At 29.9% G+C, this 18,145-nt stretch overlaps 1 protein-coding gene across 1 annotated transcript; it reads left to right on the top strand.

Annotated features, from left to right (window-relative positions):
• The first annotated feature begins 2,271 nt into the window (after positions 1 to 2,271).
• On the top strand, positions 2,272 to 6,948 carry LOC128668230 (uncharacterized). Its single transcript, XM_053740652.1, has 2 exons — positions 2,272 to 2,552; positions 2,702 to 6,948. The coding sequence occupies exon 2, from the start codon at positions 5,039 to 5,041 to the stop codon at positions 6,941 to 6,943; it is 1,905 nt and encodes a 634-aa protein (XP_053596627.1). The 5' UTR covers positions 2,272 to 2,552; positions 2,702 to 5,038; the 3' UTR covers positions 6,944 to 6,948.
• The last annotated feature ends 11,197 nt before the right edge of the window (positions 6,949 to 18,145 follow it).

Here is an 18,145-nt window from a genome sequence, read left to right as displayed (position 1 = left end):
TGGTTCCCATACTGCATGGTAACCGGTTTTTTTGAAATGTTGATTATAGGAACGGCACCCATATATATTATGGTAATCATTCCTATAATGATGGGTATAATTTCCATATGGTATCGGAATAGTTCCTATGGAATTATGGTAATGGTTACTATAATATTATAGTAATCGTTAACATAATATAATGGGAATGGTTACCATAATATTATAGGAACCGTTATAATGTGGTTACGGGATTGGTTCCTATTTGCTTATGGGAACTATTCCTATGAGTATGGTAATCATTACCATGATTCTTTCACATGCGATATGGGAACTGTTACCATAATGATAGGAATTGTTCCCATACTTATGGAAAGTTTCCCAGAAAGTATAGGTCTATATCCCATAATCCCAAGTAATCATTACCATAAAGGTATGGGATGATATTTCATAAACGTACTAGGAACAGTTACTATAATTTTTTCTCCGTGTATATAGTAGTAAAATTGTATCGTTTTTAATTGTTTTGAATCGTTTCTTTTAATCAGGAATTTTTCTTAACGTATAATTATCATAAATCACATATTTACTCGCTTGACAGTATAAAAATTTCTAACTCACACCGTCTAAATTTAACACGATATTTGGTGTAATTCACATACCAAAGCATTTACACTATACCGAGTCCAAAAATTTTATACAGTGTAAACAATAACATTTTTAAAAATTATTAATTTGTTACAATAATTCAACTGATTACTGCCAATAAAAATTCTGAACATCTAGCTGGTATATATTTCATGTAAATATTTATGTATATTTATATCCAAGTCTCTCAATGTACACATAACTTCTACTATCTTATGAATTTTTATCACTTGATTCTCATTTTACGATTTTCCTTTTTTTTATCTCTATCTCAATACTTTATGTTCATATATGTATATATATATATATATATATATATATATAAAATATATATATGACCTAATATATTCTCAACATCTTGAAAGTTAATAGAATTTCAATTTATCGTATACCTCAACATAAACACAAGTACATGAATGAATGTTATAATTTTTTAAGTAAATATATATATTCATGTGTTGTATTTTTTGACGTCTTTTGATCTCGATATCCTTTTGCATATTTTTTAGTTTATATTTTTTTTTTTGACTCACCATAAAGTGTAGTAGGTTACCTTGGACATTAATAACGTATCATTTGATCCGCAAAGGTTCTTTTGCAAGCGCTCGAGTGCGACCAGCCACTACCAAAGTATATGATATCAGTTTGTAGTATTAGTAACAGAAGTTGTAGAAGAAGAGTGAGCCAGTATTCGTGGCCGTAGTTGTTGTATAGCAGTATTTGCAAGTAGACGAGAGTCAAATAGATATAAATAACCTTGTGGTCTTCCCTCGGGAAACATATGGAAGCTTTTCCAAGGGTTACCCGTAGATATGTCCATGGGAGTGTCGTATAAAAAAGCTCCTGGGAGATAAGTCTTACACGCAAGCTTATGAATATCTCATAGATAGTGATAGATATATAGATATAAGATGGATGGATGGATAAATAAATAGATTTGACCTTTGAACCCTTTGTCCTTGCGATTGATTTTTTTTATCAATAATCGGGTCACCTGTAAATTCAAACGACTGAATAAAAAATATCCTAGACGGATTTTATATTCTGTTGTTTTAGAATTTTATTGTTATTATATACAGATAATGTTGGTGAAAAAATTTTTTTTTTATATTTTCTTTTGTACGTCACGACGTCAATCTCCATCGCATCGAATTACTCATTCCTTTGAACTGGTTCTGGAGAACTGACGAGTGATATAGGAAGTACATTATCATTTATATGAAATCCTTTGGATACCCTATGCATAATCATTATCTGGCACTTTGCTATTTTTTATTTTATTTATTCTTTTGGTATAAATTTTTTAGCAGATTTATTGGATAAGTAATTTTTTATTTTTATTCAAAAAAATTTTTTTTCACAAAACTTTTTATGATTGAATTTTTCATGAGGGGTATTGACTTTTATTTTTAAGTTTTTTATGGATTGGAAGGTACATTTTTGTAGTTAATCATTCACCATGATGCTAATAAAGCAGATTTAAATATGAGCTGAATCGATTTTTTGAATTAATATTCGGTTAAATAATTTTGTACCAAATTAAATAATTATATCAATGTCTGAATACAAGTGTACAGATTATTATTGTTAATATTTAAAATCAGGATCGATTATTAATTATTTTTGGGATATCAATTGTGACAGGGTAATTTTAATAAACAAAATAGTAAATAAATTTGAATTTGAATTTCGTTCCCGCCAATGACCGGCCGATGACCTCGTAAGTTACGAGTAGTATTGCGACTAGTCACCGGGTGTCGCATAGATCACTAAGGCCCGTCCGTTCGTCATTTCCTTAGTCTAAGGTAGTGGGAATAAGTTTCCGGAATGGTGAACGGGAGTGAAATAATATAATGGACTGCGGAACGAGAAGAAAGCAAAAAGAGAGTTGTCGGGACGACAAGTACATCGATAGAAAACATCAGGTAAATAGTGAAGTCCGTCCACGCTTCACGTGGAACGAGGCGATTTTTTAATTCATAATTTTTCCTACTTTAAATTATTAGGCCTTTAGGCCGATAATTATCATAACTAATTATTTAATACATCACTAATACGTACTGTTCATTGACAGGTTATAAAGTAAATTTTTGAGTGGAGAGAGAGAGAGAGGCGCTAAATTTGAGAGGCCCAGAATAGCCAGCAGAACAAAGGCAGCAGCTTTTGGAAAATACGCAGCGCGTCTAAATTTCATAAGGTAAAATTTATAATTGATTAAGGCCTCTAATTTTGAGGGCCGAATTAATTATAAATTAATTACTTAGCATCTTTCTACTGGTTGCGTGAATTAGATTGGTAACTCAAGGCCGTCGCCTAGTTTAGTCACGCGTCTCGCGTTCTCGAAATTTCCGTAGATTCTTTGCCGTGTACTTGTCTTTCTGTTGTAACTCTAAATTTATTTCATTCGAGGCCTCTCGGCTGGAATAAAATAAATTTTCCGCGTAAATTATCCAATAAATAAATTAAAATAAATTCAATATTTTAATAAAAGTATTCAGGCCTGTCGGCCGCTCTAGACAAAATTTGTCCGCATGTAAGATCATAAATTAAGGCCTTGCGACACCAATTGACCGGCCGAATATTCTAGTAAATTTAAGACGTAATTCTAGTCGTTAAATTAGTTATGAAAAATTTATAAAATAATGTTGAAATAATTCTAATTAAAATTATAAAATCAAAAGTAAAACGCTAGACAATTACGGTAAATTTGTGTCGTGTAAAAGTTAAGAAGGATTATTTTGTCAGTAAATTAAATTGAGTAAAAATAATTATCAGAAATAGTGAGTAAATTAATGATACCGATTTTGAAAACAAATATTAATGGGAAAATTTTCAGTGGGAAATTAATTAATTAATAATTAAATTAAAACCTAAATTAATTAATTAATAAATATAATTGAATTAAATAAGACAGTAAAAATTAATAAATGAATTAAATAAATCAAGGTAAATAAGTAAGAATTAATAGTTGTGAAATTTTTATATTGGAGATTTTATTGGTGAAATTTTGTATTGAAAATCAAGTTTATTAATTGAGTAAAAGGAAATGAAGTCATAAATTAAATAGAGTTCAAAGTAGAGTCAATAATTTTAAGTAAAGAAAACTGTGTCTGTGATTTAGGTCCGGTGGACATGATAAGGTTATTTTAAATAATTACACATCCAGGGGATGTTTTTAAATTAAAGTTAAGGCTTACCGTCCAGGGGACGAGATAAATTCAGTGGGTGTGTGGGTGTGGAAATCCGTCCAGGGGACGAGGAAAATTTAGTTTGTCATAAGAATCCGTCCAGGGGACGAGGAAATTTAGTTTGTCATAAGAATCCGTCCAGGGGACGAGGAAATTAGTTTGTCATAAGAATTTTAGTTTGTCATAAGGAATTTAGTTTGTCATAAGGAAATTAGTTTGTCATAGAAAAATATTAGTTTGTCATAAGTATAAGGAAATAATTATTGTCAAAAGGTAATGAATAAAGCAAGGTGCTTAAACTAAATAAAATTTGAATTAACATTATTTCAGCCTACTCTACGATTCCTCTTCTCACTCACAAAATATTACGAACGACCCTGAGTAACAAATTAATTTAAATTAATAAAAATAAAATCCTCCAACATCCGGTTCTGGAAGGCCGAGTCCATCTTCCAGTGGCGCCCTAATATTCGACCATAATACTAGGTGCGACCAGACTTGGCAAGATTAGTCTCTCTGTCATATTTGGCGCCCAACTTTTAAGTATAAAAACCCCCCGTAAAATTTTGTGAGAGTGTTGAGGAGTTGAGATTTGCTGAGGTATTGCAACAAAATTTTTGAAAAATGTGGGACATAAAATCTTGAAATAAATAAAATAAATTAGTAAGGAGGAAAATTTTGAAATTGAAATAAAGTGTGGGATTAAATATATTAATAGATAGAAATTTTGAAATATTATTATGACAAAAATAAAATAAATAAGAGTGATAGAAATATTGAAATATTACTTGAGGATTAAAATCAAATAAAATTACTCATACTAAATTCTCACTAATAAAAGAATTCAAGAGATTAAAACTTAAAATAAAACTATCGAAATATCAAATAAAATTTAGTGTTAGAAATATTTCAAACAGACAACAGTTGATTTTACATTATAATTACTTAATTATTTAATTCATTTATTTTATTAGATTAAAATTAACCGGAAATAGATAAAATAAATTATCGATGAGTCATTAAGAAGCTTATCATAATTTATATAGTAACTTAAAATAAAATAAATTTTAAACTTTACAAAATTAAATTTAATTTACAATAACAAAATAATCCGTCGACAATAGAGAAACAATAGTTTACAATATATTTAGTAGTTTTATAATCCCGATACAAAAGAAAACTTTATCATTCAATATATTTCAATCAACAAAATACGATACAAAATGGATAATCTACTACAACAACACGGACTTATCGATGAAGAAACAAGAAGATCGTCAAATGGTCGTGGTCGTGTACAACAACAATTACCAATTATCAATCCGGGTTTACCACAAATACCAACCGTTTCGTCAACAACATCAACTACGTCTTCAGTAACAACTACTATGAGTACTAGAATAAGTCATCCATCTCAACTACAAAACTTGAACAATCCAAATCCATTGGATAGACAGAACACATTGCCAGCACGCATGGTTGATGATCGTTTTGAGGATGTGGATGAAGCCGCGGGAGGTGATATACCACAAGAATTTCGGGTGATCTTTAATAGAATGGATCTAGCATCTCATCAGGTTCGACAGATGTCATTGGAACAACGTGCAATTAATGAGGACAATTCGCGGTCAATTAATCAACTGACACGCATGCTGGGTGATATGATGAATACACAGAGAGAGCTATTAGACCGGATAACCTCTCGTGATAATTCTTTACGAGGAAGTTCCCCTGTGAATTGGCAGGCAGCTGAATTCCAACTAGGAGGTTCAACCTTTGCCCCGATGGGTCAAGGTTTGGCAGGGGGGAGAGACCATCCAGCTGCATCAAGGCCTCAACCTGATAATCATCAAGAAAGAGCCGAACCAAGTCAAGATATTCCATTGGCTGAAAGAATAAATTTTCTTCAAAATCAATTACAACAGCTACGGTCAACACAACAACGTCAGTCGAGTGGTCCTCAAAATAATTTGGGATCGAGTGGAGGCCCGGTACCCCAGGCCTTTTCTAACATAAGGCCGAGGTCGGCCGCTCCGATCCAAAATTTACAACAAAGTCCATCTGGGTTGTACACAGATGACAGAAGGTGGAAAGGAATCATGCAAAGTCTTAAAATGGGTAATTTATTTTATCCACAAGAAGGAATGTCTGTCAACGAGTTCTTGTTCGCAGTAGAGTCCAGAGCACGCAGAGAGGGTTGGACACAAGATGAATTACTGAAAGCTATGAGCTACATTTTACATGGCACTGCAGCAAGATGGTACGATGCAAATTACAAAGGTTGGACGGATTTTGAACACTTCAAGTCTGAGTTCATTAAAGCTTGTGGAACATCTACAACAGACCATCAAATCATAATGGAAATCAGTAAGCTCCGTATGAAACCTGGGGAAAGCCCAACAGAATTTGTACTAAAAATACAACAGAAATATCAGAGCATGCAGATTCCACCTCCTGTTGATGATCAAGTGGCATGCATCAGAAACCATCTTACTGATGAATTGAGATTACTTGTATTTGCGAGGCCAGTATTTACCTATGAGCACCTGTTTAACGCCTTACACGAAGCAACCAGATGTATTGACGAAGCTCAACAACCAGCTCCAACAGTAAAAACAGTGAAATTCCAGGATAAACCACGATTTGGTTTATTACAATCTACACCAGAGAATCTCAGCCATGAAGAGGATGAATATGAGTTAACAAATTGTAACGTAATGGAGTCGTCTAGTCCATCATCTTATAACAACAAATATGGCGTTCAGACTAGACCAACGAACAATAATTATTCATCATCTTACAATCAAAGACAACAGAACTATTATCGGCCACGTATGAACCAACCTGCGGGTTTTTCAAGTAATTATAATCGATATCCTTCATCACCACCGAGAATTAATCGGCCATGCTTTAATTGTGGGATTCATGGACACATGTTTGAAGTATGTGAGAACCCGAGACAAGATGTTTGCAACTACTGTTTTGAAATTGGTCATCTTAGAAATAATTGTAGTTTGTTGGTTCGAGGTAATAATAATAGTTCACCACAAAATGTACAACAAGACAATCGGGATACGGGTCGTCAAGACAATATAATTAATACTGAAGATGAACGAAAAAACCAGTAAAGCCTGTCCCGAATTCCCCGTCGGCACAGGTTATCCAAGAAGCAAATAAGGGGTTAATAAATGATTTTGGCTGTTTGGAGTCGGGTAAGGCCTCGCCCCGGCCGTCCCACTCTATTTCAAGCCCTCCAGCTTCAATTCCAACATCAACATCAACAGTGGAAAGGTCAACAGACACCATAGACATACATAAAATAATTTCTTGGAGCAAAGCTGACCAGTCTACGAGTATTCAGGAAGTTGTTATTCAATCAGTAAGGATACTTGAAGATCCAAGTTGTATCCCAGAAGGTATAAGAGATATTGAAATGAACTCCAGTTGTAATTTGTTAACATCATCTACAAATTTAGAAGATGAAGAGCTTGAGATTCCGTATGAGGAAGAATTTGATCCAGGTTTTGAACCAGTGGAGGATGTACACGACACGGTCCGGCCGTCTTCTTTGAAATTAGGTCCTCTCGGCCAACTTTCAGAATCCCAGGCCCATCATTCAGTCCAGTCTCGGCCGTTACCTCAAGAATTAGGCTCTTTAGGCCAATCCTTGGAGTCTAAGGCCTCTACACCTATACCATCGACGTCATCTAGAGAAACATTCGTTCCAGAATTACTTCAGAAGAAACCATTATCTTCGGCAATTAAACATCGTCTGGCAGAAAGAAAATCTTCATTCCAGGATCAGGTCCGAGGCCTCCTATCATTACGGCCAGGATTCCTGTATCGCTGTGGATTTTTGGAGTCAAAATTAATGGATTATTGGACACTGGCAGTGAAAGACAAGAAACATATCATAATAAAAACACACAAATTCCTACAGTTAATTTGGGTGACAAAGTCTTCTACACAAATCGTAAACTTAGTAATAAAAGCCAAGGTTATAGTGCGACTTTAGGCAATAAATATCTCGGTCCGGCTATCGTATCAAAAATTGTCAGTCCGTTGGTAGTCGAGTTGAAAAATGATAACGGTAAAATACTCGGTACCCATTATACTCCCGATTTAAAACTCCCTCGCAGAAGCGAACGATTAATTGCTAAGACTAATAATAAAACATAATAATAAATTATAATTAAATCGACTGGGGAAGGATGTTAATGAAATTTTATTTCATTGTCCACAAAAATTAAGATCTTATTAGTTTGGAACACACGGCCGTTTCCTATCCTTAGGACGCCCAGGCCTTCGTGATCATTCGAAACCCGGGTGACAGTCTGGCAGGGGGGAGTGTGACAGGGTAATTTTAATAAACAAAATAGTAAATAAATTTGAATTTGAATTTCGTTCCCGCCAATGACCGGCCGATGACCTCGTAAGTTACGAGTAGTATTGCGACTAGTCACCGGGTGTCGCATAGATCACTAAGGCCCGTCCGTTCGTCATTTCCTTAGTCTAAGGTAGTGGGAATAAGTTTCCGGAATGGTGAACGGGAGTGAAATAATATAATGGACTGCGGAACGAGAAGAAAGCAAAAAGAGAGTTGTCGGGACGACAAGTACATCGATAGAAAACATCAGGTAAATAGTGAAGTCCGTCCACGCTTCACGTGGAACGAGGCGATTTTTTAATTCATAATTTTTCCTACTTTAAATTATTAGGCCTTTAGGCCGATAATTATCATAACTAATTATTTAATACATCACTAATACGTACTGTTCATTGACAGGTTATAAAGTAAATTTTTGAGTGGAGAGAGAGAGAGAGGCGCTAAATTTGAGAGGCCCAGAATAGCCAGCAGAACAAAGGCAGCAGCTTTTGGAAAATACGCAGCGCGTCTAAATTTCATAAGGTAAAATTTATAATTGATTAAGGCCTCTAATTTTGAGGGCCGAATTAATTATAAATTAATTACTTAGCATCTTTCTACTGGTTGCGTGAATTAGATTGGTAACTCAAGGCCGTCGCCTAGTTTAGTCACGCGTCTCGCGTTCTCGAAATTTCCGTAGATTCTTTGCCGTGTACTTGTCTTTCTGTTGTAACTCTAAATTTATTTCATTCGAGGCCTCTCGGCTGGAATAAAATAAATTTTCCGCGTAAATTATCCAATAAATAAATTAAAATAAATTCAATATTTTAATAAAAGTATTCAGGCCTGTCGGCCGCTCTAGACAAAATTTGTCCGCATGTAAGATCATAAATTAAGGCCTTGCGACACCAATTGACCGGCCGAATATTCTAGTAAATTTAAGACGTAATTCTAGTCGTTAAATTAGTTATGAAAAATTTATAAAATAATGTTGAAATAATTCTAATTAAAATTATAAAATCAAAAGTAAAACGCTAGACAATTACGGTAAATTTGTGTCGTGTAAAAGTTAAGAAGGATTATTTTGTCAGTAAATTAAATTGAGTAAAAATAATTATCAGAAATAGTGAGTAAATTAATGATACCGATTTTGAAAACAAATATTAATGGGAAAATTTTCAGTGGGAAATTAATTAATTAATAATTAAATTAAAACCTAAATTAATTAATTAATAAATATAATTGAATTAAATAAGACAGTAAAAATTAATAAATGAATTAAATAAATCAAGGTAAATAAGTAAGAATTAATAGTTGTGAAATTTTTATATTGGAGATTTTATTGGTGAAATTTTGTATTGAAAATCAAGTTTATTAATTGAGTAAAAGGAAATGAAGTCATAAATTAAATAGAGTTCAAAGTAGAGTCAATAATTTTAAGTAAAGAAAACTGTGTCTGTGATTTAGGTCCGGTGGACATGATAAGGTTATTTTAAATAATTACACATCCAGGGGATGTTTTTAAATTAAAGTTAAGGCTTACCGTCCAGGGGACGAGATAAATTCAGTGGGTGTGTGGGTGTGGAAATCCGTCCAGGGGACGAGGAAAATTTAGTTTGTCATAAGAATCCGTCCAGGGGACGAGGAAATTTAGTTTGTCATAAGAATCCGTCCAGGGGACGAGGAAATTAGTTTGTCATAAGAATTTTAGTTTGTCATAAGGAATTTAGTTTGTCATAAGGAAATTAGTTTGTCATAGAAAAATATTAGTTTGTCATAAGTATAAGGAAATAATTATTGTCAAAAGGTAATGAATAAAGCAAGGTGCTTAAACTAAATAAAATTTGAATTAACATTATTTCAGCCTACTCTACGATTCCTCTTCTCACTCACAAAATATTACGAACGACCCTGAGTAACAAATTAATTTAAATTAATAAAAATAAAATCCTCCAACATCCGGTTCTGGAAGGCCGAGTCCATCTTCCAGTGGCGCCCTAATATTCGACCATAATACTAGGTGCGACCAGACTTGGCAAGATTAGTCTCTCTGTCATACAATAAAAATCATCAATTTTTTAATCAGGCGGTGATTTTTCTACATTTCGAGTATTTTTTAAAAATTTATATGCAGTTTAATTGGAATTATAAAAAAAAATCATATATAATTTAATAAACAGAAGCAGTATACTAGTTATTATTTTTAACGATTGAAATTATTCGGTCATTGAAGTTTTTATTGAAGGAAATATTAAAATTGTGGCTGTGATTAAAAAATAGATAGCAGACTATTTGCCATAATTTTATTTTTCTTATATATGTATATCTTTATTGCGTGATTCATATCGCGAATGAAGTAATGGTTTTTAACGACCTAAATTTAGCACGAAATGCAGATGAATTTTCATGCTTAAGTAAAAAAAAAAAAAAAAAACATAACAATAATAAAATAAAACTAAATGAAATGAAATTATTTTTTTATTTTTCTTATGAAAATAAAAGTAAAGAAGTAAAAAAAAAAAGAGTTAAAAATTATTCAAATGCTGATAGAGAGAAGTCACTTGGGAACTTACTTATTTTATTCGACTCGACTACTGTCGAGTCAAAGAGTCAAAGACTCAAACGTACCTGGAAGAACTGATGAAAAAATAAAAGTAAAAAGCTTTTGCGATCAACGGTAAATTTTTATATGATTATTTTTTTTATCAATAAAATTTTTTTTTCATCAGTTTTCATAAAAAAATTTATTGTTCAAAATTTTAAAATATTAGCTTGCTAATAATAATTGTAAAAGAAGTTTCTCAAAGCTTTTTTTCAATTTTTTACGTACAACGAACAAATTTGTTTATTTATTTAATATAAAATTATGTATTGTATTTATTCGAGGAAAATTATTTCGACGATAATGTTCGACAAAAGTTATTTAAATATGAATTTACATTATTGACGTTGAATCCATTACACTATTTCATTTTGAATACATTAGTTTCCTTACAGTTGTTGAATCCGCAAGGCCAAATAAATTTAATATCTTTTATTTCATAATCGTATAATTTAATCTGCATATTTTCAAAAAAATTTCTTCAATATATAATTTACAAAGCATCATTTTTATTTTATTCATTTTGCAATAAATAATTTTAATACTACCAATAATAAATATGATTAATTTTATACAAAAGAAAAATATATAATAAGTTACCACAGAATTACAACCAGATATAATTAATTAAATTTATTTTCTTTATCTTACTGAGGAATAAATTAATATCCCTTCAGTTTTTGTATCTCTTTTGTCTTATAAATTACTGAGACAAAATATTACAGAAATTTATTTTATATTAATTTATGCAGCCTTGATAACGTACAATAATAAATAATCAATCATAAATAATTTTTATTTGTGACCAGTGGTAACTTATTATTGTATCTCTGTATTATGTCGTACGATATATTAATAAAATTAATTTGAGGCCAGTTAAACGAGACAGATTCATGATAAAAATTTGTTTCAAAACAGTTCGACATGTGGAATTTCTAAATTCAAAACAGATTAGAATTTTAAGCGAAACTTTTTTTAATCTTTTGTGGTTTTGATATAAAAAAAAATGTATCTAGGATTTTATGAACGAAATTAGATTAAAAAAAAAAAGCATTTTTAAAACATATTTTTGAAAACGTTTTTTTACTACATTGTACCCTCGTTGCGATGAAGTTTCCATTAGAAACCAATAACCCGATAAGAATAAAAAAATATTAATATAAAGTTCAAAACTTGAGGTTTTTGAACTTTTTTGGACCCAGGGTAAAATGGAGTAAAAATACGTTTTGAGAAATGTTTTAAACCCGTTTATTATTTTTTTCTACTCAAATTTCGCTCATATAAAATCCTAGATAAATTTTTTTTCTCACTATCAAAATTACAAAAATTTAAAAAAAGTTCTACTCAAAGTTCTAATCTGTCTCAAGTTTAGAAGTTCCACAGGTCGAACTTTTTTGGAACTTTTTGTAATGAATTTTTCATACACGGGTAGTTGTTTAAGTAAAAACTGAATATTTTATTCAGGTAGAGAAATTTTGTGACGGTTGACATGTCAAACTTGTCATCAAAACTAATGGAAATAAATGAAATATATAATTTTGACCAATTATTGGCTAGGTAATAAGTAACTTTAGCGAATTTTGACCAATTATTGGCTAAGTAACAAGTAACTTTAGCGAATAATAATTCATATGATTGATCTCGGATTCTTTAATAAATTTACACATGACATTTGAATAGCGAAAAGTTAAATAAAGTTTATTCACATGTAGTTTTAAACAAAAAACTTTGTAAATTATTACGGACACCCCATTGCGAGTATAAGCTTTCATTTGACGGATTAAAAAAGATTTAGTCTTCAAATGAAATGCATACATTATTTATATGGTTTGAATCTATTTCGATTCTACTATGATGTCTTCGACATTTGAATATTTTAATCGAGTTTTATATAAAGTACGGATTTCATTTCAATATAAGCGATCATATTCAGAAGACGTTAATTCGGATAATTATAACTTGTCAGGATCAGAATGTGCCCTAAAAAATATTTAAATAATTTTTCTTCACATACATAATTAACATACGACCTAGTCTAAAAATATTTCGTTTAATTATAAAAAAAATATTGAAGATACTTTTGTGATGCGACAGAATTACTTTGGATCAATGGTAAATATAATTTTCCGTAGTTAAATAGTAGAAATGAAGGTCAATGGTTCATAGATAAGATATCTGTGTTATCTATACAAACAATTAAATCAATTCATCTTAACACGTGGTATAATAATGCAAAGTACTTGACTTTGAAATTAAAGATCACGAAACAATTACTTGATTATATTTAGTACGTTCACGGATTTTGTACCTGAAATACTAACCAATAAATTGAAAAAAAAAATATACCTATATATATTTGTAGAAAAACTAATTGGAGATTAAAACAATTTGTAAGGTGAATAATTGGACACTAGGAAATAAAGTCAGAAAAATTATTAATACCCGCTAATTGTGAGTAAAAACTGGGCCTGTATAAATAATTACTCTTCCGTTTCTAGGTAGTGTTCAATTATGGGGTAAAAACACCCAATTTCAAGTAATGTTTAAATAAAAAAGGCTAATAAATAAAACAGAAGGAATCTGTTTTTATTCTTTCCGTATTCATTTTGTTTTTGGCTCAGGTTTACTCTGAATTGTAAGGTGAATTTTATCAAAAAAATTCTCTCTGTGTATAAATGGACGTTTTAATATGCTTTCGTAAACTTTATTTGACTGTCTGTTAACATTAAAAGTGATCAATTTTATCATTTTTTTTAGTGTGATGCGGCCAAAAAGGCTGATTTTGAACTATTTTTGAACTTCTTTTTACCATATTTGAATGGTATTACGTCAATCAACGATTTTTTCTTTAAATTTAAAAAATTTCCAAAAAAGTTCATCGTTGTGTCATGTTTTAAACTTTAGAATAATCAACACTTTCAACTTTTTTTCACGGGTATATCAGGATTAAATTGCTATGTATGAAATCAAATAATATATTAATAATCATCAATAGCATCAACATAAATATTTTAATATTTCTTGTTAGAACATTATCTATTTGCATAAATATTATATTTTCCAAATTAATACCGTACCAAATTGAATGAATTCATTATGCCCGAATTCTATAGGAGAATTGTATTGAAGGATATGAAATATTTTGATGAACTAATATAATAAATTAGTAATAACTATTAATAACGTATCGATCGTTAAAAACTCGATAGTAAAAATAATAAATAATAATAATAATAACTTACCTGGTGTTTCGACATTGGTATGGATGCAACAAATCAACAGTTTAATAGCACAACCCATTAAAATATCTCCAAGGCAATTGATTAGTTCAATAAATTACGCAATTGCACGTGCACACTAACAAAACGGATTCGTGGTAAAACTAATTACTCATAACGTCATAACGTATCATGTTTCATTTTACAATACTTAGCAATTATCATACTTTTTATTATTTATACAATTATATATTGATGATAACAGAAAATATTAATTTTTAAATTTAATAAATTCAAAAGCACATAATTTTTTATTTTTAAATCAGTATTTTATTTGAGTGAAAATTAATGCTTCATTTTTTTTTATTGATAAATTTTTTTTTTACAAACTGAATTAATAAAGTTATTTATATATTTATATTTTTATAATATTAAAAAAAATTAATAATGATAATAATATTCATAACCATAATAATGATAATAATAAAAATTGCGATATAAAGCTTGTCTACTGGATTATAGCAAACATTAAAAGCTTTTTGTTTTAATTGCCTTCACAGTTAATAAATTGGCATTGAATTAAAAAAGCTTTCTCATTATGATTTATGACACGATATTATTATATATTTATTTTTTTTTATGTTATCGTATTTGTTGTTTTAAATATTAATGAGATTGTGGAAATAATAAATGAAAATAATAATGTACATGGAATTGTTATATATATAAATATATATGTATACATATCGTCATTCTCAATAAGAAACCGCCTTCTTTTTTGTAAATTATATAGAAGAGCTGAAAAACAGTGAAAAACTCATTTTTCAACTTAAATAAAGAATATTCAAATATATGCATACGGAGATATTTTTCTTCAGAATCTAATTTCTTCACTAATATGCATGGAAAAATATTTTTTATCTCAATTTTTGACCAATGGTTCCCTCTTACATTTTTTAAGAAGAGATTTTTGCGTGACAATTTTTATGACATAAAAATTTGAAAAATTTGAAAATAGATTTAAACAAAGCATCAATAATGTGTATTGCACGCTGAAAAAAAAAGTGTTAATAACCCTCATAGTAACGATGTATACAGAAAGAAAATTCCACTAAAATTTACGATGTTAACATCGTAATTGTGAACTAGACTTTCATTGATGTCAATTTTTAAATGTCTTATTTCAAAATTTACTATAGTCTTTGTTAAAAATACGATCTTAAATAGTAAAGAATATAACCTACATAAAGGCTATAGTAAAGTTTAAAATAAGACATTTAAAAATTTACACCAATGAATGTCTAGTTCACGATTACGATGTTAACATCGTAAATTCAAGTAGAATTTTCTTTCCGAGTAACTATTTCCATCTTCACATTTTAAAGGTTTTTATTCTTTTATGTTAACTTTCCCTATCGGTGATCGTAACTATTGTTATCCAAGATAAAAATCATTACTATCTCAGATGGTAAAATTTACAGAATCAGTCGAGTCGCGTTATAAGTTCGTCGACTTATATTTCTATTGAAGACATTCCCCCTCTAGACTATGAAAATAATCATCTAAAGACTAACACGCTTGTAAAGTAGGGAAATTCTGCTATGGCGTTCGACTGCTGAGTAAAAGTAAAGACACAGAACTTTTTAGAATTATATTCCCATACACCCCTGCAGGCAGGTTCATAACGCGACTTAACTGTTTTTCAGATATATGAAACGTTACTATCTATAGTTGGATTAGCGAGACTTTGCATTTCGGTTTCTTACCCCCACCATCAAGGAGCAATGTCTTAGGTATTAAATTTAGATGGTGGGGGTAAAAACCGAAAATATCCGAAACGTAGTCTCGCTAATCCAACTACAGATGGTAATTATTACTATTGGCAGTAATAAATATTATCATACAAGAAAAGACTGAATGGTTTACATAAAAACCTGATAATGATTATCACATAAAATCCTATAATAAAATTTAGATGAAATATATGTTAAGCCAAACTATTCGTAATGTGATTGGTCGAAAACAACAAAATATATGCAAACGACATGAAAATATAGATTAACATAAATGTATCAAAAACGACACGCGCGCGCTTGCGTACTCTAGTATGATAATAATTTCCTACTGCAAAATGGTAATAGTTACACGAAAAAAAAAATTGTAGTTGCTTCAACAGCAGCTGTAGTTGAGGTTACTACAAGTTGGACTGAAACAATGCCAACTGCAACTTGGAATAACCTCAACCACACGTGTAGTAACGTCAGTACTATTTATGTAGTATCCTTTAATACATATTAGAGTACTCGCTACTACAATGTTGTGGTTAGTAGAACCACAATTTTTTTCGAGATTGAACGTCGATGCTTACAGGAAATGCAGAAAAGTCATTTTTCAAAGAATATGGTTAGGCGGTTTTCTACTAAGAACGACGATATATATCTATATATATATGATGCTTTTTAAGAGAATCTTATAATTAATGATACTAATAATATGTCTATATTTATTATAGATTTAAAGGGTATTATTAACATTTGATTGCACGTTTGTAATTTTCCAGTACGGAATTAGCTTTAAAATTTATTTGCAGGAAAATCTTATTTTATTTTATTCGTCTGCTGTTAGTTAATATTTTTTTTTTCTCTTATTGATTTGGCACTTGTCACATCAATAGTTATTATAATTATTTTTATTCATATTACTTCCTGTTAATTATTATTTACATTGTTACTAACGTGACTTAAATATTTATTTTCATCTCTCACAACGATTTTATTTTTCACACTAACGACTGACTCGTCATTTCAATAGCAAGCTAATTTTAACAGTTATATTTAATAACGTATAGTTTTTTTTTCTCATAATTTTTATACACGTAAATAAAACAAAGTTTATACATTGAGCTATTTACAGGTTTTTTTTTTATATTTATTATTAATAGTATTATTTATTGTTAATTTTTTTAAATATCTGGGATGTCAATTACGTCACAAAGTTTAAAAATCACCTTGGCAATTTATATACCTTTTAATTTATTTTCATTTATCACTTTTTTTATTTTATTTTATTAATTAATTTTCGGACAATTTTTAATTAATATTTTTATTTTCAAATTAAAAATAATAACTCATAACAATAATTCATATTTACTTCATTTAAGTAAAAAATGACGTCAATTATAAAAAAAAAAAAAATTAACACAAAAAAATTTGTCCGAATAAAAAAAAAGAAAAAAAAAAAGAAATTTTACTTTGAGCACCAAAAAAGGTATTTTTAAAATTTAATATTTATTATTATTAACTTTTAAATATTGTGAAATTCTTATTTTAATAACATCTGATATAATGATTATATTAAAAGTAAGCAATAATACTTTCAACATTTTTTTTATCTTATAAAATCATCGTACCGACGATAATTATTATTTACCTAATATAAATTTTATTTTATATAAATTATAATAAAAAAAATTCCTAGGCATATCCAATAGTCACTTTCTTTCTGTCAAAATTTAAATATTCAATTCAATTCAATTAATTAATTATTATTACACTGTGATAAATTACAAGTAAATTACGGATTTTTTTAAAAATCAAAATCCGCTCCATGACAGTTTCGGAGTTTAAAAAAAAATTAATCTGCATGCGGAGTAAATGGAAGTTTATTTTTTCAGCAGAGTGATTTCGAAGTGATCTGGATTTTATTCAAATTCACATTCACTCCAGAATGGAGTCAATTTTAAAATAAACCCCTTCGAAGTAAATTACACTCCGAGGGGATTAAATAAAACAATCATCTGCTCCGTATTTATTCCGGAATCATTTCATATTTACTCCGAATTTCCTCCGCTAATTTTTTACAATCAATTATTTTTTTCCTGATCGATGTGCTGTAGGATACCGCGGGCTTTTATATATATCTATATATTTTTTTAATTCATTGTTTAAATTTTTCATAATTTCTAGTTTATGTCAGTTTGTATAGCCTCGAACTTATGAGTTGTTTTTATTAAAACCAATTGAGTGTGTCCTTTTGTCTTTCACCTCCATTCATCTAGTTATTGATTTACTTATATTTCCTATACGGAATTGTAGGCCGCGTGATGTTCCGTTTTGTTATTCGCATTCATAACTCGCGTGATATA

Source organism: Microplitis demolitor, chromosome 7, assembly GCF_026212275.2.
Source record: "Microplitis demolitor isolate Queensland-Clemson2020A chromosome 7, iyMicDemo2.1a, whole genome shotgun sequence".
Classification (NCBI taxonomy): domain Eukaryota; kingdom Metazoa; phylum Arthropoda; class Insecta; order Hymenoptera; family Braconidae; genus Microplitis; species Microplitis demolitor.
The sequence above is the reverse complement of the archived record's forward strand: the minus strand, read 5'-3'. Positions and strand labels throughout refer to the sequence as shown.

What these genes read in the sequence shown, in the direction of transcription:
- LOC128668230 (XM_053740652.1), top strand. Translation starts at nt 5,039, where the DNA reads ATGGATAATCTACTACAACAACACGGACTTATCGATGAAGAAACAAGA.